This window comes from Delphinapterus leucas, chromosome 10, assembly GCF_059928025.1.
Source record: "Delphinapterus leucas isolate spDelLeu-1000000601 "Yukka" chromosome 10, BTC_Dleu_Yukka2, whole genome shotgun sequence".
Classification (NCBI taxonomy): Eukaryota; Metazoa; Chordata; class Mammalia; order Artiodactyla; family Monodontidae; genus Delphinapterus; species Delphinapterus leucas.
Window position 1 is genome coordinate 49,153,373 of NC_143138.1, and position 27,929 is coordinate 49,181,301.

Below are 27,929 nucleotides of genomic sequence, written 5' to 3' on the forward strand. Positions count from 1 at the left end.
AAGAAAAGATGTTGACTTTTACAAGCCAAAGATGTACTGAAGTATAGAAGGCTGCCGTATTTGCAGAGCTAGGTTCTTCGGTTCTCACTTTAGTGACAGTAAATGCTGAAAGGACTTCTAGAGCTACTTGCAGTTCCAGGAGACTCCTTCAGAGCACTTCTGCAATGGGTGAGTGCTACTTGTGAAAAGACAGGAAAAGCTGCCAGCAGGATAGAAAACAAACAAACTAGAGTCACGTGGTAGGTGAAAGGGCATTCCCCAGTCTAGACTCTATCTTGAAGCCAAAGAAAGTGGAAACTGTATTGGAAAGGGATAAAGAAGCCACCAGCTCAGTAAACTGCAGGAAGAACCTCAGTCTCTCAACTCCGATGCCCACAGCGCCACATCAAGCACTTCTCCAGCCCTTCCTTTTCGTGCGGTTACCACTCAAGATGACAGCTCTGATATGGATATGGCTTCTGGTTTTGACAAAACAGCTCTTTCCCATTCAATCTCACGTGTGGGAAAAGGCAGAAAATATGTTGTGGGTTTATCTCTAAAGGCATTTGGGGGAAGTCCTCCTTAACGCCCATCTGTTTAAGCCTTACTGCAGCAATAAGAAAGCAGCATCTGAGAAGCTGGAGGACCAGGGCCAGAGCCTCCACCCATTTCCACTGAGGGGTGATGACTGAGGCTTATAGAGAAGGGGAACAAAAATCTATTTAAATTTTGGAAAGACAGAAGGGGCTGTATTCGTTTTCTAGAGCTGCCATAACAAAGTACTACAGACTAAGTGCCTTAAACAACAGAAACTTATTTTCTCACAGTTCTGGAAGCTGGAAGTCTGAAATCAAGGTGTTGGCAGGGTTGGTTCCTTCTGAGATCCTGGAGGTCAGGTTCTGTTCCTCGGTTTCTAGATGTTTGTCTTCTCCCTCTGTCTTCACATTGTCTTCCCTCTGTGCTTGTCTGTGTCCAAATTTCCTCTTGTGATAAGGACAGCATTCCGACTGGATGAAGACCCACCCTAATGACTTCATTTTAATTTAATTACCTCGTTAAAGACCCTGTCTCTAAATACAGTTTTATTCTGAGGTACTGGAGTTTAGGACTTCAACATGTAAATTGGGGGTCGGGGTAGACAATTTAGCCCCTAACAGTTCCAATCCTGTTTTTTGATTTGGATATTTGCTATTCTGCCAAAAGACAATTTCTAGGATGGTATTGAATTGGTTCTTCTTTTCTCCATTTCCACAAGCTCTAAAGCCAGTATCGAGTTTACTAAAAGAGAAAAAAGTATACATAATATTTAAGATAATGAGTATTTCATAGGAAGCTGAATGCTGCTATAAAGTGCTCTTAAAAGTCTTTAAATCCGCTTCTAATGAATGAAATTAGGGAAATTTCAGGGGACAGAGATAGGGTTAATTATGTCGTTTTATCTTTCTATATTGAGAAGCAGTGGTTGAGGCATCTTTCAAAGATGATTGTTTTCCCTCATAATAATAAACTTGTAATAATTTCTTAGGCTTGTCCCTAGAAGTATTTGTTAACAATTTTGAATTCAGGTTTTGCCAAGGTTCTGATCACTCAGACTTTTACCACTGAAATATTAATCAAGCCACACTAAGCTTTCTAGTGTAAATACCTTGAATGAGAATGTAATAAATATACAGAGAGGAGACTTGCGTCCTGTGTCACCTCCCTCTCTGTTACTATTTGATAGGGTGTTTACTTTATATGAGACTTCTAAAGCAGGAAGAAGAAAGAGGAGAAGAGGAGAAGAAAGCTCTAAAGAGGAGAAGAAAGCTCCTCTTTTGGGAAAACTCACATCTTTTAAGATAAGGGATCCTGTATGAATAGTACCAAAGCATTATCACCTAGTAGCTAAGGAATTCTATTGAAATGTTACACTATATGAAAAAATAAAATGTGCATGTCTTTAAGATGGCACAAAATACAGGTTACTGCCTCTTGGGGTACATTTCTTAGAGGGCTTACTAAATATGTAATTAGTTGACTTTTGTTAGTATTGTATGACTGATGACTTCACTGAGAACCTGCACAATTCAGGCTTAGCTCTGGATTCAGTTGACTTTGTGAAGTATTTACCCATGCAGAGTGGGCATTTGGCTTGTTTTAACCTATTAGGATTTTATTTTCATTTTATATTAAAGAAATTCTATTAGAAGAAAAGAGGTATGTATTAATCCTGAGTGGGCTGGTTTGGGGATGGCTTCTTTTAGTGAGGCTTTCTAAACATTGAGATTAGAAATTAGGTAATTAGTGAATCCTGAAAGTCTAGCTCTTCAATTCTAAAATCTTCATTTAAAGCCTCTCATTTCAGCTTTTCTAAAAGTTCAAGGAAAAAAGGTCTCCAGACTTCTTCTGATGAGGGAAGAACATTTTGCCTACCTTATAAAAATGTGACTCAGTGCTTAAATTTAAAACTAGATTTAAAAATTAGTACAAGTAACAAGCAGTGAGCCATTTTTATGGGTATACTATAATTTTATAATTATTAATCTAAAATTAAAATTCTATACTTCGTCCTTTTGAAAAAACCTACATACTACAGTACACACAAACTACATGGTGAAGTTGGGTGGGTGCTCCCGTAACCTTGAGATATAGTATAGGAATCTTAGCCATTATCTACTCTCTCCTGAGTAATATTTGAGTTTTATTTTGTATATTTTGGCTGGTCTTGGTATTGGTAGAATATACTCTAATGTGGATCATCTCTATTTCTGTATTTGTTTGTTACTAGACCCAACCACGGTCTTCTTTTCCCCTTTCTACCTCTCTTGACTTGTGGAATGTACTATATATGGTCATACAATTTGTAATCATATATTAGAAATCACAAATCTGTTTTGTGCTTTTTATGTTGTTAGATACTGATACTCACACTTTTACTAGGATATTAAATGCATTTAGTCTTATTATAAAATTTTAAAAACAATATAAACAGAAAAGCACCCTTGAGGCTTCCCAGTTTTCATGAAGCTCTTCTACCAGGTACATTCACTTCATACTGTATGTATTCTGAATATTAATCCCTATGTCTATGTATTGAAAATATTTCATCCTTGTCTTTTTCTTGCCTTTCAACTTATTTTATGGTTTTAACATTTTTTTAGTTTTAGGTACACAGAACATTTAATCTCAACATGTTCAAGATTATCAATCTTTTATGACTTTTTTGTATTTTATATACAAATGCATTTTTACTTCAATGCTATATATGTTGTTTGATACTTTTTACCTTAGTGTTTAGTCAGTCTGGAATTTATTTTTATAAATGGTGCTGGGTGGAGATTGAACTTTATTTTTTATTGTAAAAATCATGAGTGACAAATTTCTCACATGCTTTTGGGATCATCTTAAATATTAAGATGATCATAATGGTTTTCCTTCTCTAATCTGTAATGTGACATGTCATTGCAAACAATGCAAGTGGCCAAGCAGCCCACATATCAGAATTGCTGAAGCAATGTTTACTAGAGAACGCTCACATGGATAGAGTCAGTAACTTAATGGTGAACCTCCATTGCCTCATTCCACTCTGAAGCAGAGCATAGCACAATCTATTCAGGCCATCGGGCAAATGCCATTAGAGGGCCCTTGACCATTGAACTATGGAGCTTTTAATGAATAATTAGAGAAGCACCATGATTTCCCCTGGCATGATCAGGGACCAGACTATAGTAGTAATAAGATGTGGCAGAACTTTGATTCTAGCACTGTCCTGACAGCATGGCATTCAAGGTTGAAGGGAAATCTAAGACTGGTGGTTACAGTTGTAAGATGCTGCAAGTTAGCCGTAGGATTGCCATGCCTAACTCACAGTGGGCCACACCAGTATATACGACTGGGTTAGCACCATCCCCTTCCCTGGCATGAAGGGGGTTAGGGGTGGCACTGGGGTCCACATTCTGTGGTTTACCAGTATTGATTGCCTTAGGCTCTGGGCCATTGCCAGTTTCATGGAGCTTTGAAAGATGCCACATTTTGGGGACGCCAGCTTGGAGGGGACCAGTGTTAGACTAATTAACTCTGACTTCTCATTGTCTGTTTGGCCATGATCCATTTTTCTCTTAATATTCCAGCACATCTGATTTACTTTACAGATCTGATCTGCTTTAGCTAGGATTTTAAAAATCTACTTTCCTAAATGAGATTAAGATAGACTTTTTTTTTATTATACTCCCCTATCTGACTTTAAAATTTCCTTTTATGTTAAATATGTATAAGGTATCCTCTAGGAACTTTAAAATTTTTCTATAGTTCTACAGTTGTGTTTCTAATATGATTTATTTCTGAATTTTCTCCTTTTAAAGACCCAGCTTTGGTTTTATTGATTGTTATGGAGCGAATGTTTGTGTGCCCCCCAAACTCATATGTTGAAGCCCCAGTCTCCAGTGTGGCTATATTTGGAGATGGGGTCTCTAAGGAAATAGTTAAGGTTAAATGAGGTCATGAAAGTAGGGGCCTGATCTGATAGGATTAGTGACTTTATAGAAGAGCCACTAGAAAGCTCTTTCTCTTTCTCTCACTCTCTCTAGCTCTCTGCTCATGCACCAAGGAAAGGCTATGTGAGAGAGAACATAGTGAGAAGATAGCCGTCTACAATCCAGAAAGAGGGCTCTCACCAGGTCAGCCAGAACCTTGATCTTGGACTTCCAACCTCCAAAACCATGAGAAAATAAATTTTTGTTCTGCTCTTTAAGACTGTTGTTTAAGCCACCCAGTTTATCGGTTGTTTGTTTGTTTGTTTTAATGGCAGTCCACGATGATCAACTCTATTGCTTATTTATGTGTTAGATTTCCACTTGCTTGTTTCCTAGCTTATTTGTTTCTCTTACACATCATTTTTATTTGTTTATTTTATTTGTGGCTGTGTTGGGTCTTCATTGCTGCCCGCGGGCTTTCTCTAGTTGCGGCAAGCGGGGGCTACTCCTCGTTGCGGTGCGTGGGCTTCTCATTGTGGTGGCTTCTCTCATTGCGGAGCATGGGCTCTAGACGCATGGGCTTCAGTAGTTGTGGGTCTAGAGCGCAGGCTGAGTAGTTGTGGCTTAGTTCTCCGCAGCATGTGGGATCTTCCCAGACCAGGGCTCGAGCCTGTGTCCCTTGCACTGGCAGGTGGATTCTTAACTGCTGTGCCACCAGGGAAGTCCCTTACACATCATTTTTAAAGAATGGGTTGCATTCTTTGAAAAACCCTTGGCTCAATCTTATAGTTCATTTATTTTTATTTTGACCATTTTGATAGTGTATCAATTGATTTTTTAAAATTTCAGTGGTCAAAATTTAAATTTCCATGATATTCTGTTGATTCTTTTAAGAAATGAATATCCTTTCATATCTTTCTGAAGTTAGTGGATATTCTAAAATGCCATCCTATTTAATTTATTAAACTTGTGTTTTATAGATAATGAATTTTTCCTTTTATTAGGTTTGTTTCCTCTCTCTCATTATTGGATTTTGTCTTTGATTATTGTGATTGAGTGCTCACCTGTGTACTTGAGATTGTTTATGAATTCTGTTTGCTTTAGCTTTGCTCCAAATATGGAAGGAAGAGTGGTTAAGACAAAGCTCCTGGATGGGGTGAGCCAGTGGCTTCTTCTGGGTAGTGAGAACTCTCTATTTTTCCTGGGTGTTGCTAGCCTCCTGAAGCTTCTGTTTTACCCCTTCACCCCAGGATTAGCTATCTCCGCTCTACCTGACGATAGACATGTCTGTTGCTTAAAGCCTGGCCCAAAGAGAGGTGACCCTGTATGCTTTACTTTAGTACTCCAGCCAGCCACTCTCTTAGTTTTCCCAGACCCCTCATGCATTCATTATTATCTTAGCACAGCCTTGGACCAGCTACCATCTTTGTGGGAGTTTTTTTTCTGTGGGTGTTTGGGGCTGTGGCTTCCTTCTCTTCATTCCCATATATTTTCTTTCATGAAAGGCTCCCTCATAGTTTCTGGAGGCCTGGGGGTACTGCTTGCTTTTTTTTTTAATTACATCTTTTAGGATATATACTCTTCTGTAATTTCTTGGCACCTGGGGTGGCACGAGAAGACTGGCATGTATTCAGTCTTCCATCTTGAACCAGTCTCCAAGATAGCTACATTTTAAAAACCATTTTATTTTTATTTAATTTCAGACTCATAGAAAATTTTCAAGAATATAAGAAAGAATTTCCAGTTGTGTTACACCCAGATTTCCCAAATATTCTCAATGTTAACATTTGAAAATAATGATTTGGGAATATGTATTCAATATATATTTGGAAATATATATTGAATCATTTAAGAGTAAGTTGTGGTGATATTACTGAAAATGGCACTAAAGCAGTGATTAAACTGGAAAAAACTGTTAGAAGTAACTTTTTTGGATCTCTGGAATCTAATTTTGGAGTCTGATAAAAACTTGACAACACCCAGAAGAGTGCTTACTAAAGAAAGCAGCTGCTAAATTTCAGTAAGTGAGTTATGTGATGTTTTTACTTTCCCACGTTAGGGTAATTCTGGAGGAACAGAACCAACAGGATGTGTGTGTGTGTGTGTGTGTGTGTGTGTGTGTGTGTGTGTGTGTGTGTACAGAGAGAGAGAGAAAGAGAGATTTATTTTAAGGAGCTGGCTCATATGATTGTTGTATCTTAATAAGTCCAAAATCTGATGGGGTAGGCCAGCAGGCTGGAGACTCAGGGGAGAGTTGCATTTCAAGTCCAAAGGCAGTTCTGCTGGCAAAATTCCTTCTTGCTTGGGGGAGGTCAGTTTTTTTCTATTAAGGTCTTTGATTAAATGAGACTCATCTACATTGTGAAGGATAATCTGCTTTACTCAAAGCCCATCAATTTAAATGTTAATCTCATTTAAAAAACACTCCTTAACAGCAACATCCAGAATAATATTTGACCAAATATCTAGGTACCCTGACCCAGCCAAGCTGACACATAAAGCTAACGATGGTTAGTTTTAACACCCAGCTACTATCCCCCGTTCCCAGATCACAGGTGCCATAGGAATGGCAGCTTGCATGTGCAGTGTGTTGATGCCAGAGGGGCTGACCACACACAGCAAAGAATACAATCTTTACAAAGAGTAAGTTGAAGACTCGATCTGTCTCTACCAGTTCATACTTCAGTATACCAGTTGATACTTCAGTATGCTATTTCCAAAAACAAGGAATTATTTTTATTATTACATGACTATAATGTAGTTATCCAAATCAGCAATTTACTTTGATGAAATACTGTTACTATATGGATGCATTTTAAAGGCTCTCGTTACATATTTCAAAATTTCCCTCCCAAAGTTTCTACCAGTTTACACTTTTGTCAGTAGTATATGAGAATTTCAAATAATTCTTTACCATCTTAAAATTGTAGACTTAAATAGTTTTCAACTTTGCTAGATTGATATATAGTGTCTTCAGATTCATCCCAGTAGAACTCCTATCTTTTTTTGCTATTATAGATCTTAACTTCCTTCTCTGTATTTTGGGTTTTCTTCATGTAATCTTCCTAAGAATGAAAAAAAAATTTACAACTCTGGAAGTATTGGGGGCACTTCCAAACTTGACTGTCCCTAGCACAAAAGCACTTTTGTTACTATCACTGTTCTTTATTACATATGCTAATTTAAAAAAATTTATCTTTGTAACCTCCCTATAAAATAATAATTTTACAGATAAAATTATAAGAGATTAAATGTCTTTCCCAAAGTTATACAAGTAGTAATTGGTAGATTCTGGACTCCTTTTAGACTGCCTGACTTCAGAGCTGATAACATTGTATTGGGCTGCTTAGGTGCGAAGGACAGTGAAACACTCTATGCACATTTGCCAAAGGGAATTCATATCTGTCATATTTGTCTTAAAGATAGTGATCAAAGCATCTTTCATGAAAGATGATGGAAGATATCAGACTGAAGACTCCAGATGGGAATTGAAAGTGATGAAGAGTGTTGGATGTTAATGATGGACAAGAAATACAGCTTTTAGACTAATATGATTGCTAAGTTAAGGGAGATTGTATGTGATCTGAAGACAGAATAAACACTGAAAACCAGCACATACTGCAAAGCTAATAAGGTTTAACAAATCTTCAGAGCTGACAAGACGTAACACAAATGTGATGAAAGTGTGGCTGGTGAAATTTGGACTCTGATACATGGCTAAAAAGAATATAGCAGAGGAGCTGATAATCCAGTAAAGAGGAGTAGAGGACTTCCAACGAAGAACAGTCAGAATGGAAAAATCAAGAAATATGAAAGCAGGACAAATTTTTGGAGATCATCTAGCCCTACTCTCTTTACCTTAAAGATAAGAACACTGAGGCCCTCTTGAAATTATAGAGCTAGGAAGTTGCATAGTCAAGATTAGAAACTACATTTTTGACTCTTAAGTCCTGATCTTTTTCTACTGTCTCTTGAATATTATGAAATTTTAATCCATAATATTAAAATTACCTTATTTTCACTTCAAATTCTTTTTGGAAGTAGGCAGGTTCAGTGTTGTAGTCATTCAATTATTGGTTACAAGTGAGATATTTTCTAGAAATGGGAATGATGAAAATTGAAATTTTAATGCTGAAACACCCCAACTCTGAAGATAGTGATGCAGATACTATTACTTTTCACAAACCAAAAAGAGTTGCATCATCTGGGTTAGTCTATGGTTAAAAATATATGCACTTCCTGTAACAACAATGTTGGAGAACAAAAGAAAAATGGCAAGTTTTTTTGTTTGAAGGAACAGTCATTACTTTTCTCATTCACATACAATAAAAACAATTTCTATTATAAGTAGCCATTTATCTTCATTCCTATTCTGTATTTATTTATTCACACTGTCTTATTAAATTCTGAGATTATTCAGAACTCCTTGGATATGTTGTAATTTTACCATCTGGGATACATCAGTCATAAAGTACATATACATTGTAATAAGTGATGCTTCATAAGAATTCACATTGGCTATACTCCATCTTTAAGACCTTTGTTCTGTTTAACAATGGAACTGTAATATTTCAGTTCAAGAAGAATTGATCTTATTTTCTAAGTTTTTTCAGACTGCTATAACATTCTAAAATAACATTCATGAAATACAGAAATCTTTGGAGAATTTATGTAAAATCCATATTTTCTTTAGCTCATGAATTTCACTTTAATGCTACAAATATCTATAATAATTATACTATATTAAGTTATTTAGAACTGTTTAGTGGGATTCTACAGACCTTGGTGTTCTCTTTAATAAATTCCATTTAACTAGTAATGCATTGTAATGTATTGTTATAGATAAAAAATGGCTCACTAACCCCTTTCCCATCCGTTAGTATATTTAACCAGTTCCAGATGCTCCACAGACACATAGAAAAAATTGAGGAAAGTTAGGGAAGTGATATGAATGATTCCTGCATGTAAAGTACTATTTAGGCATTTGGGGATCAACAGAGAACCATGTTTCCATCATCAACTCATTTATTGCTGGAGATTCAAAAAAAAGTATCTCTGTCCTCAGAGAGGTTACAGTCTAGTGGTGGGAATTAGGCAGTAAACTTCATTATATTATGTCACAGAATGTTGTAAATACCAGAAGTTGAGAGGACATGAACGTCAAGCAGGGAGAAATTGCAGCTGGTTGAGGATATCCAGGAAGACTTCTTGAAAGACATGGTATCTGAAGTGGGTCTTGAAAGTAGGTAATTTATAGGTTATGATAGAGTAAGGAGAATAACAGCAGCAAAGGTATAGAGACACAATACATTGGATATGTTTGGGAAATATCAAATGACGTAAGTTGATGCTGTTTGGAAGATGAAGAGAAGAAAGTAATGCTAGCAACCATTTAATGAGCACCTACTACATGCTGTGCTTCTTGCCACATACCCTGCATGCATTATTTTATTGAGCTTTCAGAACACTCTGAGATGGTGCTGGTATTATTCCTACTTTCCAGATGAAAAGATACTAAATGATTTGCCCAAGATGATACAGCTATTAAGTTGATGTTCTTAGATCTTAATCTAGGTCTGACTGGTAATAAAATCTGTACTCTTAACTACTTCACTATAGAGTTACATTGTGGAGAATTCAAAAACAAAGTGGGGAATTTATTTCCAATTATGTTAGCAATGTCAAACAATATTTTTTTAGCAAGAGGACCAATTATTGGGAGTTTATAAGATTAATCTGTTATCAATGAGTTGAAAGAATATGGGGAGAGAGAAAGTAGACAGACTGGTTAGTAGGCTGTTTATAGCAGTCTAAATGAACTGATGAGGAACTGAGCTGGGTTGGTAGCAATAAGATTGGAAAGCTGGGAACACAACACAGAAACCTTTTTAGTTTTGTAACTTGTAACAAAATGACAACCATTTAAATGGAGGGGATGAGGAAGTAGGCAGTGTCAAAGTTGACCCTGGGTGAAATTTGAGTCTAGGTAACAGTATTGGGGAAGAGAAACTGTTTTGAAGGAAAAGAGAACCCAATTTGGCCCAAGTTCACTGTGCTTGAGTAAATCCAGGTGTCAAAATTATTTGAAATGTAGGTGATTGTGAGACTTGAGATGGAGTTCAAGGATGAGAGATGGAGATTTGGCAGCTATTTGCATGGAAGAGAGGGTCGCAGCTATTTGAAGTCCCCAAGGAAGAGAATGTAAAAAGAGAAGTTTGAAGACAGAACCTTGGAAAGGCCTACATTCAGGGACCAGGGAGAGAAAGAGCAACCAGTAAAGGAATCAGTAGTGGTTAGAGGTTTAAGAATAAGCCTTTGGATTAGGTGATTAGAAAATCTTTGGTCTCCTTTAAGAGAAACATTTGGTAAAAACCAGATGGTCAGGCATTTAAGAATTGAATAGATGCCTAGGGTTTCTTGTACCCAGTTTATACTCTGACTTTGTATTTCTAAAACTCTAGAATTTTTCTCTAGAGGAATAGACCCATATTTCATATTGCCTATTTAACAGACTCGCAAGTATTTTAAACTCAAGACCAAAAAGAACATATTATTTCTGTTCCCCAAACCCCAAGCTTGCTCTGTATTTATGTCCCCTACTTGGTTATTAACTCCACTGTTCTCTCATTTGCCCAGAATGGAAATCTGCCACCATCTCCCCTTACCACTAAGAACCTTCCCCTCTCTTTCAAAACCAACATGTGTTTGATTGATTATTGCTATAGACCGAATGTTTGTGTCCCCCTAAATATGGTGGTATTAGGAGGTGGAGCCTTTGGGAGATGATTATGTAGTGAGGGCAGAGCTCTCATGAATGGAATTAATACACTTACAAGAGAGATCCCAGAAAGTACCTTGCCCCTTCCTCCAAATGAGGTTACCACAAAAAGGCGGCCATCTATGAACGAGCACGTGGGTTCTTACCAGACACCAAATATGTCAGTGTCTTGATCTTGGACTTCCCAGCCTCCAGACCTGTGAGAAATAAATTTCTGTTGTTTATAAGTCACCTTGTTTATATGTCACCTGGTCTGGTATTTTTGTTATAGCAGCCCAAACAGACAAAGATAGAAATTGGTACTGGGAAGTGAGAATTCTGCTGTAATAAATATCTAAAAATGTGGAAGTGGCTTTGGAACTGGGTGATGGGTAGAGGCTGGAAGAGTCTTGAGCTTCATGCTAGAAAAAGCCTACATTGCCACGAATGGATGGACCTTTAAGGGCAATTCTGATGAGAGGCTAGAAAGAAAAGGCGAGAACTGTAGAAAAGCTTCAGTTTTCTTGGAGAATAGCTAAGTAATCTTGAACAGAATTTTGGTAGAAATGTGGATGCAAAGGGGGCATTCTGATAAGGTCTCATATGGAAATGAGGAACATGTTATTGAACAATGGAGAAAAGGTGATCCTTGTTATAAAGTGACAAAAACTTGGCTGATTTGTGTTCATGTCTAATGTTTCGTGGAAGGTAGAACTTGTAATGAAAGTGGATATTTGGCTGAGGAAATATCTAAGCAAAGTTTTGAAGGTACAGCTTAGCCTCTCTTGCCTAAGTAAAGTAAGTTTTCTTGACTTATCTCCATTGCCCAGTGGAGCTGTGGGTTGGAGCCACCCTCATGACCCCAGGCCAGTAAAGCCCAGCTGAGCCACAGGCACCTGACTCTAACCTGTGAGAGCTACTGTGTGGGCTGCTCAAAGCCAAGGGGTAAGGCCACCTATATCCTAGGAGACCCAACCCCTACCTGGCAAAACTGTGGGGGTGGAACCCAAGCCCCATTGGGTCTGGAAGGGGTCCACAGCCCATTGTGCCTAGAGGGCAGAGCACAGAGCCAAAGAAGGTTATTATCCAGCATTAATGTTTAGACTTGCTCGGGACCTGTCACTCCTTTCTTTCTTATTTTTTCTCGCTTTGGAGGGGGAATGAGTATCCTATGCCTGTCCCACCATTGTATTTTGGAAGCACAGAACACATTTGATTTCAGAGGTTCACAGCTGGAGAGGAATTTGCCTCAGGATAAATCCTGCCTTCAGTCTCACTCATATCTGATTTAGGTGATATTTAGATGAGACTTTGGACTTCAGCTTTTTGAGTTGATATTGGAAGGAGTTAAGACTTTTGGGAGTTGTTGGGAATGGAATAAATGTATTTTTCATGTGAGAGGAACATGAATTGTGGGAGGCCAGAGGTGGAATGCTGTAGACTGAATCTTTGTGTCCCCTCAAATTCTTACTGAAACCTAACACCCGGTGTGATGGCATTAGGAGGTAGAGCCGTTGGGTGGTGATTAAATCATAAAGTCAGAGCCTTTATGAATGGGATTAGTATCCTTATAAAAGAGGTTCTAGAGTGGTAGTACTCTTATTATCTCCAGAGAAGCGGTTAACTAATTTGTGAAGTAAAAAGTGGTAGTGCTGTCTGACTGAAAATTGAGTGTCTATAACCATTCATAATTATTGCATTAAATGAATGAATAAATAAACTAATGTGTAGCCTGAACTTTTGGCTGTATGATTTTGAATAAACATTCAATGTTTTCTATTTTCCAAATGTAATTTTTAAATTTTCTTCTGAATTCTCTAGTTTAATATGTTAGCTAAGTTATGAAATAAAAAATTAAAAACAGATGTTGAGTAAAGCAAGTTTACTTAGCACAGCTTTGCTTTTGTCAATATCTTTATAAACTGAAGTGTGGACTACTTAGGCATGATTTTATAGGGACACCCCTCAAAGATTCTAGCACTCTCCTGACCACATTCTCTTTCTCCTCTTCACTTGCACCTTTTGGATGTGGCAGTAATTTTGAAAACCAACCAAGTGTTGGAGAAAAGGTAAAAGAAATGAGAATCTGGTTTGAAAAGAATAAGTATTTTATAATCTGTATTATAAATTCTATTAGCCTGGATAAACTGTGTCAAATCTAAAATACCAAGAGGTTTAAGTTCGATACAATTGAAAATGAATATCACTATTTAAGCAATAATGACATTTTCTTGGTGTTAATTTATCTTCTCAGTATTATCCACTGTGAGACCTAACTTCCTAAGAAAATCTGAAAACTTTATCTACCATTTAAAAGTAATCTTTTAATCCCCTTAACATTTTATAATAGACTATCATAATGGATTTTCCTAAGCTTTCCATTGATGCAGGTGCCAGTGAACTTAGAGTGCTTTCTCTGATGGTTCCAAGATGGACAGAATCCTAGGCAGTTGAGTAACAGATAGTAATGCTTTGCTTTCTTTTATATCTCTTCTACTTTATTTGTATTATTAGTATTCTCTTCAATATGATGTTTCTTTGTAGAAATATTTTAAAGTGACTTCATTTTGTGAGGAATAGTTAATCTATATAATATAATCCATAAACTTAACTAGTTAAATATAACTTCAATATGGTAAAAATAAACGGATAAATGAAGGGCACCTCTGTGAAACCCTCTGCATTGTGGTACCTCCCACCTTTTGAGCAGGAGGCCTCATGTCCCGTTTAGGACATATGACCTACTTATATGTGGTCTGAGTGAGGATTCTTGTGTCATTTGATATTAAATACTAATAAGGCCTATTTTTCTTATTAAATAATAAATATAAATAGAAGGTTCTTGAATGAACATGTAATGGATAATTTCACTATTTGTAGAACTGTACCCCAACTCCTTACCCTCAGCTTAGTTGTCCCCAATACCTGCCTTGGACTTTGAATCTCCCTCATCTCTCTTTATATTTGAGTTTTGGCCAGTGGCCAACATATCTCCTCCTACTACTACATTGTTTGCAGCTCACAGTGGGGGCTCATAGAGGATGGATGACGGTGTGGTAGTGTTCTGGAACATAAAACTAGAGGAAAGCCTTTACAAAAATAACTTTAATTTCTTCCATTTTTGATGACCAGATCTATGTTTCAGTTTTGTCAAAGTCAGAAGATAAAGGTGTCTGCTATTAGTACTGTTGTTTTTCAGTTTTGTCAGAGTCACAAGATAAAGATGTTTGCTATTAGTACTATTGTTTAATATTTTCCTGGAGCTAATTAAAAGTAAAGAAAACAAAATACAGAGGACATCAGCAAGATAGCAGAATATGAGGCTTCTGACTTTTCTGCCTCCCACAGATGCACTGAATGAACAGCTACGCGCAAATCAATTCCTTTGGAGAGAAATACAGAAACTAATTGAGGGACTTCCCTGGTGGCACAGTGGTTAAGAATCTGCCTGCCAATGCAGGGGACACAGGTTTGAGCTCTGGTCCGGGAAGATCCCACAGGTTGCGGAGCAACCAAGCCCACACGCCACCACTACTGAGTCTGTGCTATAGAGCCCACGAACCACACCTACCAAGCCCGCGTGCCACAACTACTGAAGCCTGCATGCCTAGAGCCTGTGCTCCACAACAAGAGATGCCACCGCAATGAGAAACCCGCACACTGCAATGAAGAGTAGCCTCCACTTGACGCAACTAGAGAAAGCATGTGCGCAGCAACGAAGACCCAATGCAGCCAAAAATAAATAAATAAATTAATTAAATAATTTTTTTTAAAAAAGAAACTAATTGAGTTACTCTACACATTGGGTGACAGAGAAAATACCTACATTGAAACGAGTAGGAAAGCTAAGATACATTCATGCTGTAAACCTTCTTCTTGCAATCAGGAGGGAACCCTCAACTACCAGCTTCTCCCTGAGGAGTAGAGGGTTTGGACCACATGGCTAGCTCCTCAACTTTTGTGGCTGCTACCTAAGGAACTGGCTCCCAAATTACCTAGCTCTGAGAGTCAATGGGGATCAGCATTTGTGAGTCCCCCAGGACCACATTAAACAAACAGATGGTTTTAAACAGAAGTGTAAGTACTTACCATGGCTATACCCCTGGGCTCAACAGAGGGAACAGGATAAAGCACAAGGTTATTAGTTTCTCCCTGATACTCTCAGTATGAGTTTGACTGCATACTTTTCTAGTTGCTGCCCAAGGATTGAGAGTTTCTAATCAGCTTGTGTCTGGAAGCTGATTGTGCTCCTCCAGGAGCCTGAAAGTGCTGTGGGCACTTCCCTCCCCGTCTCTGCCCTCACTCACTCCAATGATAAAAGTGAGTGTCCAGCTTCTTCCTGGAAGGAGCTTGTCCATGCATCTAGCACCCCAACTTTTATGACTGCCACTCAAAGGACTGGCTTCCAAATCACCTAGCTTAGAGAGCCAAAAGGGCTTGGCACTCACTAGTCCCCATTCACCACAGAAAACTAGTAGGCAATTTCCAACAGATGTGTGAGCACTTCCTGCCATTGTCTCCCCAGGCTTATCACAGAGGGAGCAGGCAAAAACACAAGTCTCAGTTTTTACCTGGAAGGGATTTAAATATATACTTTTATAGCTGCTGCCTAATGGTTCTGATTAGCCTGCATCTGGGAGCTGTTGGAGCATGTAATTAAAAGTTCTGTGGGACCCTGAATGGATGTGTGGAGACTTCCTGTGCCTTCTTCTCCTGCCTTACCCCAGTGATAAAACCAAAGGAGATAAGTGATTTACCTGTCAGGTAATTCAAAATGCTTGTCATCAGGATGCTCACTGAGGTCAAGAGAGCAATGCATGAGCAAAGTGAGAATTTTAACTGAAAGAGGAAGTATAAAAATACTAAAAAGAAATTGTAGAGCTGAAGAATAAGTGAAGTGAAAAACTCAAAAGAGCGATTCAACAATAGACTCGATCAAACAGAAGAAAGGATCAATGAGCTTGAAGATAACTCACTGGAAGTCATCCAATCAGAGGAGCAAAAAGCAAAAAGAACAAAAAAGAGTGAAAATATGGAGTGGGATGATATATTCAAAATTCTAAAAGAACTTATGAAAGAAAGAAAACTACCAATGAAGAATACTGTTTCTGGCAAAGTTGTCCTTCAGAATTGAAGGGGAAATAAAGATATTCTTAAACAAACAAAAGCTGAAGGAATTCATCCCCAGTAAACCTGCATTACAAGAAATGCTAAAGGAGTTCTTTAAGCTGAAGTGAAAGGATGCTGATTAGGAATATGAAAACATAAAAGTATAAAGCTCTCTGGTAAAGGTAAATATAAAGTTGTATTCAAAATACTCTAATAATGATGGTGGTGTGTAAATCACATGTAAATCTGGTATAAAGTTTAAAAGAAAAAAGTATTAAAAATCTCTATAGCTCCAATACTTTTTTAATGGACACATAATAGAAAAAGATGGAATTGTGACATCAAAAACATAAAATGTGGGAACAGAGAGTAAATGTATGGAGATTTTGTATGTTATTGAAGTTATCAGCTTAAAATGGACTGTTAATAACTATAGGATGTTTTAGGCAAGCCTCAAAGCAAAAATGTATAGTAGATATACAAAAGCTAATGAGAAAAGAAGCAAAGTGTACCACAGAAAATCATCAAATCATAAAAGATGAGAGAAAGAGAAGAAAATAGGAACAAAGGATCTACAAAACACCCAGAAAAGAATTAACAAAAGGGCAATAGTAAGTCTTTACTTGTCAAAATTACTTTAGATGGGAATGGACTAATTCTTTAGTTGTAGACTGAAAGTGAAGGGATGGGAAAAGATATTCCACACAAGTGGAAAGCAAAAGAGAGCAGCAATAGTTATTCTTGTATCAGACAAAATAGAATTTAAGTAAAAAAACTGTAAAAAGAGTCAAGGTTGTTATATAATGATAAAGAGGTCAGTTCATCAAGAGAATTTAACAGTTGAAAATATTTATGCACTCAATATTGGAGCGTCTAAATTTATAAAGCAAATATTAACAGATTTGAAGGGAGAAATAGACAACTATACAATAATAATAAGGGATCTCGGTAGTCCACTTTGAACAATGAATAGATCATCCAGACAGAAAATAAGGAAACACTGGACTTAAAGTATACTTTAGATGAAAAGAATCTCACAGACATATACAGAACATCCATCTAATAGCAGCAGAGTGCACAGTTCTTCTCAAATGTACATGGAACATCTTCCAGGATAGATCATATGTTAGACCACAAAACTAGTCTTAACAAATATAAGAAGATTGAAATCATATCAAGCATCTTTTCTGACAGTAATGGTATGAAACTGGAAATCAATTACAGGAGAAAAACTGGAAAATTCACAAGTATGTGGAGATTAAACAACATGCTCCTGAGCAAATAGTTGGTCAAAGAAGAAATCAAAAGAGAATTCAAAAAATATCTTGAGACAAATGAAAATGAAATGCAACATAATAAAATTATGGGATACAGCAAAAGTGATTCTAAGAGGGAAGTTTATAGTGATAAATGTCTACATTAAGAAGAAAGATCTCAAACAAACTAACTTTACCCCAGAAAAAACTAGAAAAAGGAGAACTGCTAAGCCTAAATTTAGTAGAAGGAGGAAATAACACAGATCAGAGCAGAAATAAATGAGAGACTAGAAAGATAATAGAAAAGATCAATGAAACTAAGAGGGGTTTTTTTTGAAAAGATAAACAAAATTGACAAACCTTTAACTAGACTAACAGAAAAAAAGAAAGAAGACTCAAAATCAGAAATGAAAGAGGAAATTTACAACTGATTACAACTGATGCCTCAGAAATACAAAGGATCATAAGAGACTACTGTGAACAATTATATGCCAAAAAATTGGATAACATAGAAGGTTGGAGAAATTGCTAGAAACATACAACCTTCCAAGACTGAATTGTGAAGAAATAGAAAATTTGAACAGACCAATAACAAGTAAGGTGATTGAATCAGTAATCAAAAATTCTCCCAACAAAGAAAAGTCTAGGACCAGATGGCTTTACTGATGAATTCTACCAAGCATTTAAAGAATAATTAGTGGTAATTCCTTCTCAAACTCTTTCAAAAAGCTGAAGAGGAGAGAACAATTCCAAACTCATTTTACAAGCCCAGGATTACCTGATACCAAGATCAGAAAAGAACATTACTAGAAAAGAAAACTACAGGCCAATATCCCTGATGAACATATATGCAAAAATCCTCAACAAAAATACTAGCAAACAGAATCAACAGCACATTAAAAAGGATCATATACCAGGATCAAGTGGAAGTTATTCACGAGATGCATGGATGGTTTAATATAAACCATCCATTGATTTGACATTTATAGTCAAATCAGTAAACACGATACACCATAATGAAGGGGAAAATAATCATGTTATCATCCCAAGAGATGCAAGAGAAAGAATTTGACAAAAGGCAGCACCCTTTGATGACAAAAGCTCTTGACAAATTGGGTATGGAAGGAATGTAGGTCAACAAAATGATAGCCATATATAACAAGCTTACAGTTAATATGCTCACTAGTGAAAACTGAAAGCTTTTCATCTAGGATCAGGAATAAGAAAACGGTAGCTGCTATCGCCACTTTTATTCAACATAGAACTGGAAGTTCTAGCCAGGGCAATTAGGCAAGGAATATAAATAAAAGCATCCATATCAGAAACGAAGAAGTAAAATTGTCTCTGCAGAATACATGATCTCATATATAGAAAACCCTGAGAATGCTATCAAAAAATTGTTAAAACTAATAAATGAACTCAGTAAAGTTGCAAGATACAAAATCAACAAACAGAAATGAGTTGCATTTCTATACATTGACTACAAACTCTCTGGAAAAGAAATTAAGAAAACAATCTAATTTACAGTTGTGTTAAAAGGAATAAAATCCTATGTAATAAATTTAACCTAGGAGGTGAAAGATCTGTAAACTTAAAACTATAAAACATTGATGGAAGGAACTGAAGAAGACGTAAGTAAGTGGAAAGATATTCTATGTTCATGGATTAGAATTAATATTGTTAAAATATCCATACAAACCAAAATAATCTGTAGATTCAATGCAATCCCTATGAAAATTCCAATGGCATTTTTCACAGAAATAGAAAAAATAATCCTAAAATTTGTGCGGAATCATGTGAAACCCCAAATAGCTAAGCAGTCTTGAGCAAGAAGAGCAAAGTTGGAGGCATTCTACTTCCTGATTTCAAACTATCTTACAAAACTATAGTGATCAAAATGGTATGGTATTGACATAAAAACAGACACAGATCAATGGAACAGAATAAGGAGACCAGAAATGAACCTACATATATATGGGTCAACTAATCTTAAACAAAGGCATCAAGAATACACAATGTGGAAAGGATAGTATCTTCAGTAAATTGTCTTGGAGAACTAGATGTCCACATGCAAAAGAATGAAATTGGATCCTTAACTCACACCATACACAAAAATCAACTCAAAATGGGTTAAAGACTTAAATGTAAGACCTGAAACTGTAAAACTTCTGGAAGAAAGCATAGAGGAAAAGTTCCTTAAGACTGATCTTGTCAATGATTTTTTTTGGATCTGACACCAAAGGCAGAGGCAACAAAAGTAAAAATAAAGAAGTAGGCTACATCAAACTAAATTGTTTCTGCATAGCAAGGGAGACAATCAATAAAATGAAAGGCAGCCTACAGAATGGGAGAAAATATTTTTAAACATAGATCCAATAAGGGGTTAATGTCCAAAATATGTAAGGAACTCTTACAAGTAACAGCCAAAGAAAAGGTTTAAGTTAAAAATGTGAAGTTTTTCTAAAGAAAATGTGTGGCCATCGGATATATGAAAAGATCCTTCACCTCACTAATCATCAGGGAAATGTAAATCAAAACCACAGTTAACTATGTATCACTTCACACCTGTTAGGATGGCTCTTATCAAAAAGTCAAAAGATAATAGATGTTGGTGAGGATGTAGATACACTGGAAACTTGTACACTGTAGGTGGGAATGCAGAATGATGCAGCTGCTATGGGAAACAGTATGGAGGTTCTTCAAAAAATAAAAATAGAACCACCATATGATTCAGCCATCCCACTTCTGGGTATTTATCCAAGAGAACTGAAATCAGGATCTCAAAGACACATTAGTACTCCCAGGTTTATAGCAGCACTATTCACAATACCCAAGATACAGAAACAACATATGTCCATTGATGGATGAATAGATAAAGAAAATGTATAATGGAATACTATTCAGCCTTAAATAAGAAGGAAGTTCTGCAGTATGCAACAACATGGATGAACCTGGGGGACATTATGCTAAGTGAAAGAAGCCAGTCACAGAAAGACAAATACTATGTGATTCCACTTACATGTGGTATCTACAGTAGTCAAATTCATAGCAACAAAGAATGGAATGGTTTCCAGGGGCAAGGGAAATGGTGAAGTGGGGAGTTATAAATTAGCAGGCATAAAGTTTTAATGAAGAAAGATAAGTAAATAATAGAGATCTGCTCTACAACATTGTACCTATAGTCAACAATACTCTATTATGCACTTCAAAAAATTGTCAAGAGGGTAGATCTCATGTTAAGTATTCTTACCACAATATAAAAAAATTAATAAAGTTTTTTCTAAAAAAAGAGTGAAAATGGACTTCTCTGGTGGCGCAATGGTTAAGAATCCACCTGCCAACACAGGGGACAGGGGTTCAAGCCCTGGTTTGGGAAGATCCCACATGCTGTGGAGCAACTAAACCCATGCACCACAACTACTGAGCCTGTGCTCTAGGACCTGTGAGCCACAACTACTGAGCCCTTGTGCCACAACTACTGAAGCCCACATGCCTAGAGCCTGTGCTCCACAACAAGAGACGCCACCATTATGAGAAGCCCGTGCACTGCAACAAAGAGTAGCCCCCACTCTCTGCAACTAGAGAAAGCCCGTGCACAGCAATGGAGACCCAACGCAGCCAAAAAAAAAAAAAAAAAAGAATGAAAATGAATTAACTAAGCATCAACTCAAGAAGAGAAAGATTAGCTCAACAAAGAATGCCCAAAGAAAGTAGAAGAAAGGAAAGATTAAAGTGCAGCTATCAATTATACAGAATTCAAAAGAATAAAAGAGAAGACTCAAGCTCTGGTTGTTTAAAAAGCCCTGACAAGATAAATGAGGGGGAAAAGGTATGAACAAATTAAGAGTGAAAGAAACATGAGAAATATAGTAGATGCACGAGAATTCTTTTTTTTTATATTCTCACTTTTATTATTTACAAATTTGAAATTTATTACAAGAAAAATTCTAAGTTTGTTTCATGATGAATTGTAGAAAATAAGCAACAAATTTGTATTTGTGCAAAACTTATATAGAATGCTTCTACATGATTCATAATTTTCTATCAATTTTACTACTCATTTATGTTTTTGTTAAATAATATTTTCAATTTTTTGTTTTTTAATTATGAGAAATTTAGAGAAAAAATGAAATACCTATATACTCATTGCCTGGACTTAGTGGACATTAACATTTTATTCTATTTGCTTCTGGTTGCTTAATTTTATTAAGAACTATAGTTGATTTACAATATTTTATTAATTTTAGGTATACAACATAGTGATTCAGTATTTTTATAGATAACAGTCCTTTTAAATTACTATAAAATATTAGCTATATTCCATGTGCTGCATAATATATCCTTGTGGCTTATTTACTTTACACATAGTAGTTTGTGCCTCTTTAGAATTCTTAAATATTTGACAAAATTGGAAAATCCTCCCTTAAGCAAGCTTTCCAAAAAAAGAGAACATTCTATATTTCGCTTTATGAGGCTGTTTTAATCTTGATGTCAAAAACAGACAAAGACAAAAGTAGAAATGAAAGTTGTAGAGCAATCTCATCTGTAAACACATATATGAACCAATCTTAACTAATTATTAATAAACTGAATGCAACAACATATGTTAAAGAAAAGAATGTTATGATGTGAACCCAGAATGCAAATATGGTTTATCATTAATTAAATCAATTAATACAACCTACTCAATTCACATATTTAAAAAGAAAAACCTTGTGTTCACCTCAGTATACAGAAAGGCCTTTGATAAAATTCAACACCACTTCAGGTTTAACAACAACAAAAATTCTCTTCATTAACTGGTAACTAAAGGAAAACAATTTTTTGTTCCCTTTCAATGGTCTCTACCAAAAAAATGCATATATGTTTGACTTTATAGTCAAATAGTAGAATCATTCTCTTTAAAATTAGAAAAAAAAATCAGGATAGTGGCTTCTATTCAATATTATACCTGTCCTAGCCAGTGTAATAATAGAAGACATAAGGATTGGAAATAGAAAAAGAAAAAGAAAGCTATCATACACACACAAACACGAGGAAGTACACCAAATGTGAAGTGAAATGCAAAACAATGCCTTGCCCAAGGATATAGAGCTGTTGAGGAGCAGAACCTCAGAGGAATTCACATTTCATTTGGTTGCAAAGTCTGGAGTCAACAACTTCTAATCTACTGTCTAGTGACCCACTTCAACTGTAATATAAAATGCAGTATTATTCCTCATAAATTTCCTTGCAAAAGTATTAGCCAAATTCATATATATGTGTGTGTATATATATATATATCTCAGCAACATTTCATAATCTTCCTTTAGATTTTGTTCTTCCTGTTTTTAGATTTTTTCTACTCTTTCAATATGATGAGCAGTGCACAGTGAATATTGTTGGTCTTTGTATGTACAAGTTAGTCACTTTTTAAAAATTTTTTTAGTTTTTGTATTTTATAATTAATTTTTATTGGAGTACAGATGCTTTACAACGTTGTATTAGTTTCTACTGTATAGCAAAGTGAATCAGCTATACATATACATATATCCTCTCTTTTTTTGATTTCCTTCCCGTTTAGGTCACCACAGAGCACTGAGTAGAATTCCCTGAGCTATACAGTGTGTTCTCATCAGTTATCTATTTTATACATGGTATCAATGGTGTATATATGTCAATCCCAATCTCCCAATTCATTCCACCCTCACTTCCTCCCTTGGTGTCCATACATTTGTTCTCTATGTCTGTGTCTCTATTTCTGTTCTGCAAATAAGATCATATATACCATTTTTCTAGATTCCATATATATGCGTTAATATACGATATTTGTTTTTCTCTTTCTGACTTCACTGTATGACACTCTCTAGGTCCATCCACATCTCTACAAATGACCCAATTTCATTCCTTTTTGTGGCTGAGTAATATTCCATTTTATATATGTACCACATTTTCTTTATCTATTCCTCTGTTGATGGACATTTAGGTTGCTTGCATGTCCTAGCTATTGTAAATAGTGCTGCAGTGAACACTGTGGTACATGACTTTTTGAATTATGGTTTTCTCTGGGTATATACCAATTAGTGGGATTGCTGGGTCGTATGGTAGTTCTATTTTTAGTTTTTTAAGGAACCTCCATACGGTTCTCCATAGTGGCTGTATCAATTTACATTCCCACCAACAGCATAGGAGGGTTCTCTTTTCTCCACACCCTCTCCAGCATTTATTGTTTGTAGACTTTTTAATGATGGCCATTCTGACTGGTGCGAGATGATACCTGGTTGTAGTTTTGATTTTCATTTCTCTAATAATTAGTAATGTTGAGCATTTTTTCATGTATTTGTTGGCCATCTGTATGTCTTCTTTGGAGAAATGTCTATTAAGGTCTTCCGCCCATTATTTGATTGAGCTGCTTGTATATTTTGGAGATAATTCTTTGTCAGTTGCTTCGTTTGCAAATATTTTCTCCCATTCTGAGGGTAGTCTTTTTGTCTTGCTTATGGTTTCCTTTGCTGTGCAAAACTTTTAATTAGGTTCCATTTGTTCATTTTTGGTTTTGTTTTCATTATTCCAGGAGGTGAATCGAAGAAGATCTTGCTGCGATTTGTGTCAAAGAGTGTTGTGCCTATGTTTTCCTCTAAGAGTTTTATAGTGTCTGGCCTTACATTTAGGTCTTTAATCCATTTTGAGTTTATTTTTGTGTATGGTGTTAGGGAGTGTTCTAATTTCATTCTTTAACGTGTAGCTGTCCAGTTTTCTGAGCACCACTTATTGAAGAGGCTGTTTTTTCTCCATTGTATATTCTTGCCTCCTTTGTCATAGCTTAGGTGACCATAGGTGCCTGGGTTTATCTCTGGGCTTTCTATCCTGTTCCATTGATCTATATTTCTGTTTTTGTGCCAGTACCATACTGTCTTGATTACTGTAACTTTGTAGTATAGTGTGAAGTCAGGGAGCCTAATTCCTCCGGCTCTGTTTTTCTTTCTCAAGATTGATTTGGCTATTCAGGGTCTTTTGCGTTTCCATAAATATCATAAAATTTTCTGTTCTAATTCTGTGGAAAATGCCGTTGGTAATTTGATAGGGATTGCATTGAATCTGTAGATTGCTTTGGGTAGTATGGTCATTTTCACAATATTGATTCTTCCAATCCAAGAACATGATATATCTCTGCATCTGTTTCTGTCATCTTTGATTTCTTTCATCAGCATCTTATAATTTTCTGAGTACAGGTCTTTTGCGTCCTCAGTTAGGTTTATTCCTAGGTATTTTATTCTTTTTGTTGCAATCGTAAATAGGATTGTTTTCTTAATTTCTCTCTCTGATCTTTCATTGTTAGTGTATAGGAATGCAATAGATTTTTGTGTATTAATTTTGTATCCTGCAACTTTACTAAGTTTATTGATTAGCTCTCGTAGTTTTCTGGTAGCATCTTTAGGGTTTTCTATGTATAGTATCATGTCATCTGCAAACAGTGACAGTTGTACTTCTTCTTTTCCAATTTGGGTTCCTTTTATTTCTTTTTCTTTTCTGATTGCCATGGCTAGTACTTCCAAGACTGTTGAATAATAGTCATGAAAGTGGACACCCTTGTCTTGTTCCTGATTTTAGAGGAAATGCTTTCAGTTTTTCACCATTGAGAATAACGTTTGCTGTGGGTTTTCCATATGTGTCCTTTATTATGTTGATCTAGGTTCCCTCTCTGCCTACTTTCTGGAGAGTTTTTGTCATATATCAGTGTTGAATTTTGTCAAAAGCTTTTTTTGCATCTATTGAGATGATCATGTGGTTTTTATTCTTCAATTTGTTAATATGGTGTATCACATTGATTGATTTGCATATATTGAAGCATCCTTGCATCCCTGGGATAAATCCCACTTGATCGTGGTGTATAATCCTTTTAATGTGTTGTTGGATTCTGTTTGCTAGTATTTTGTTGAGGGTTTTTACGTCTATGTTTATCAGTGATATTGGCCTGCGGTTTTCCTTTTTGTGATATCTTTGTCTGGTTTTGGTAACAGGGTGACGGTGGCCTCATAGAATGAGTTGGAGAGTGTTGCACCCTCTGCAATTGTTTGGAAGAGTTTGAACAGGATAGGCATTAGCTCTTCTCTAAATGATTGATAGAATTCGCCTGGAAAGCCATCTGGTCCTGGACTTCATTTGTTGGAAGATTTTAAATTACAGTTTCAATTTCATTACTTCTGATTGGTCAGTTCATATTTTCTGTTTCTTCTTGATTCAGTGTTCAAGGTTATACTTTTCTGAGAATTTGTCCATTTCTTCCAGGTTGTCCATTTTACTGGCATATAGTTGCTTGTAGAAGTCTCTTATAATTCCTTGTGTTTCTGTGATGTCAGTTGTAACTTCTCCTTTTTCATTTCTATTTTTTTTGATTTGAGTCCTCTCCCTTCTTTTCTTGAGGAGTCTGGCTAAAGCTTTATCAATTTTGTTTATCTTCTCAAAGAACCAGCTTTTAGTTTTATTCATCTTTGCTATTGTTTTCCTCATTAGGTTAGTCTCTTTTAAGTTTATTTTCTTTGTATACATTCAAATGAGTGGGATTAATAGGTCAAAAATTGTGGCTATGGCTATTGAAATATATTGGCAGATTTTATTCTAAAGCGATTTGTAGTGATCATGGAAAGTGTGATTATAAGTGTGTTTCTAATTATACAATTAACTCATGGATTAAGAGCTTCTTTAAATGGTGCTTATATTGGATAGTGGTTGTTCTACTAATTTATTAATATGGTATATGTAAGTCTTTTTTTAAAAAATAGGTTTTGTATTACAAAATAAGTTGCTGAGGGCTTCCCTGGTGGCGCAGTGGTTGAGAGTCCGCCTGCCGATGCAGGGGACACGGGTTCGTGCCCCTGTCCGGGAAGATCCCACATGCCGCAGAGAGGCTGGGCCCGTGAGCCATGGCTGCTGAGCCTGCACGTCCGGAGCCTGTGCTCCGCAATGGGAGAGGCCACAACAGTGAGACGCCCACATGCCGCAAAAAAAAAAAAAAAAAAAAAAAGTTGCTGATAGTTTTTCTTGTATTTCAGCTGTATTACTTATTTTTTAGTATACACGTAACTATTATTATTTTTGCTAGAAGTCAGGGGCTAACTCATATAATTCTAATGTTTTATATGTTTAAATTTTTCATAATAAAAAACCTCTGAGAAATTTTTTTCAAATCACTTGAATTAATAATGGATAAAAGGCAAAGCTATATAAGCAAAAGAATCCTTTAATTTTTTAAAAATAAATTTCAAGTTTTCACATGGTGAAATATTTTGCTACCTTTGGTTTTCCTCAGAATTAGAAAAGGGGATCAAGTCACACTATGTCCACCATATACCCAAGAGGCAGTACTGCCTAGTGGATAAGACCACACAATTAGGGAGAAAACTGCCTGCATTTAAATCCCAACTCTGTCACATAGTACCTCTGGGACTTTAAATAAATTACTATACTTTTCTAAGCTTTCCTTTTCTCTCTAAAAGTGCTCATACTGAGGTTGTTGGGAAGACTGTATAAGCTGTGTGCATAAGGCACTTAGAATAATATTTGGCTCATAGTCAGCACTGAATAAGGCTTAGCTGTTATTATGGCAAAAGTACTGGATATGTACTGACTGGTAATAGAATAGATATTAGAGTAAACCTCTACTCCACTTCTGCTCCATCATACTTTTATTATTTTTAATTTTGGAGCATTTTATGACCAGAGTGATTGATGCTTCTGTTTTGTTCCTTTGTTTCTGGGTAGGTGGAAACGTAACATGTTCAGCATGTACAGAGAGGAGGTGGGCAAAAAAGTTATAAAAGAGCCACTTCTCGGATTTTGGCTTTAACTTTCTCTCCTTATACCCTCAAATCTTATTCTTTTATTTTCCTGTTATTTATTTTCCAGATTAAATGCATTTATGGAAAAAGGAAAATTGAATAGTAAGATGATAGCAGAATATTGTAATACGGCAACGGATTCCTCAGTGGAAAACAACATTTATGTAAACAAAGTGTGGGTTCAGTGTGAGAATGAAAGTTGTTTGAAATGGAGATTGTTGTCAAGTGAGGATGCAGCCAAAGTTGATCACAATGAATCATGGTACTGCTTCATGAACACTGACTTAAGGTACAATAAGTGCTCTGTTTCTGAAGAAGACTTTCCTGAAGAGTCTCAGCTTCATCAAAGTGGATTTAAGATCGTCTATTCACAGCTCCCTCTTGGAAGCCTGGTTTTGGTAAAATTACAGAATTGGCCAAGGTAAGATTTTTGTTGCTGTTTTATAGTAAACTATTGAGGTATAGTCTTGCTAAGCTTATTGACTTTCAGAACTTTTCAAAGAATCAACTTCTTTCCTATTGTTGTCTAACTTCTTATTTATTATATTTTGATCTCATT

At 36.2% G+C, this 27,929-nt stretch overlaps 1 protein-coding gene and 1 pseudogene across 4 annotated transcripts in view; both read left to right on the plus strand.

Moving 5' to 3' along the window:
• Positions 1-27,453, plus strand: part of LOC149748231 (SIN3-HDAC complex-associated factor pseudogene) — a 38,121-nt pseudogene extending 10,668 nt beyond the window's left edge.
• Positions 1-27,929, plus strand: part of ZCWPW2 (zinc finger CW-type and PWWP domain containing 2) — a 145,425-nt gene that overhangs the window by 26,178 nt on the left and 91,318 nt on the right. For all 4 annotated transcript variants that reach the window (XM_089918956.1, XM_022564919.3, XM_089918957.1 and 1 more), the window contains exon 2: positions 27,438-27,791. In XM_089918956.1, coding sequence (XP_089775082.1) covers positions 27,451-27,791 — 341 coding nt within the window. In that variant the 5' untranslated portion in view covers positions 27,438-27,450. The remainder of the gene's footprint in view (positions 1-27,437; positions 27,792-27,929) is intronic.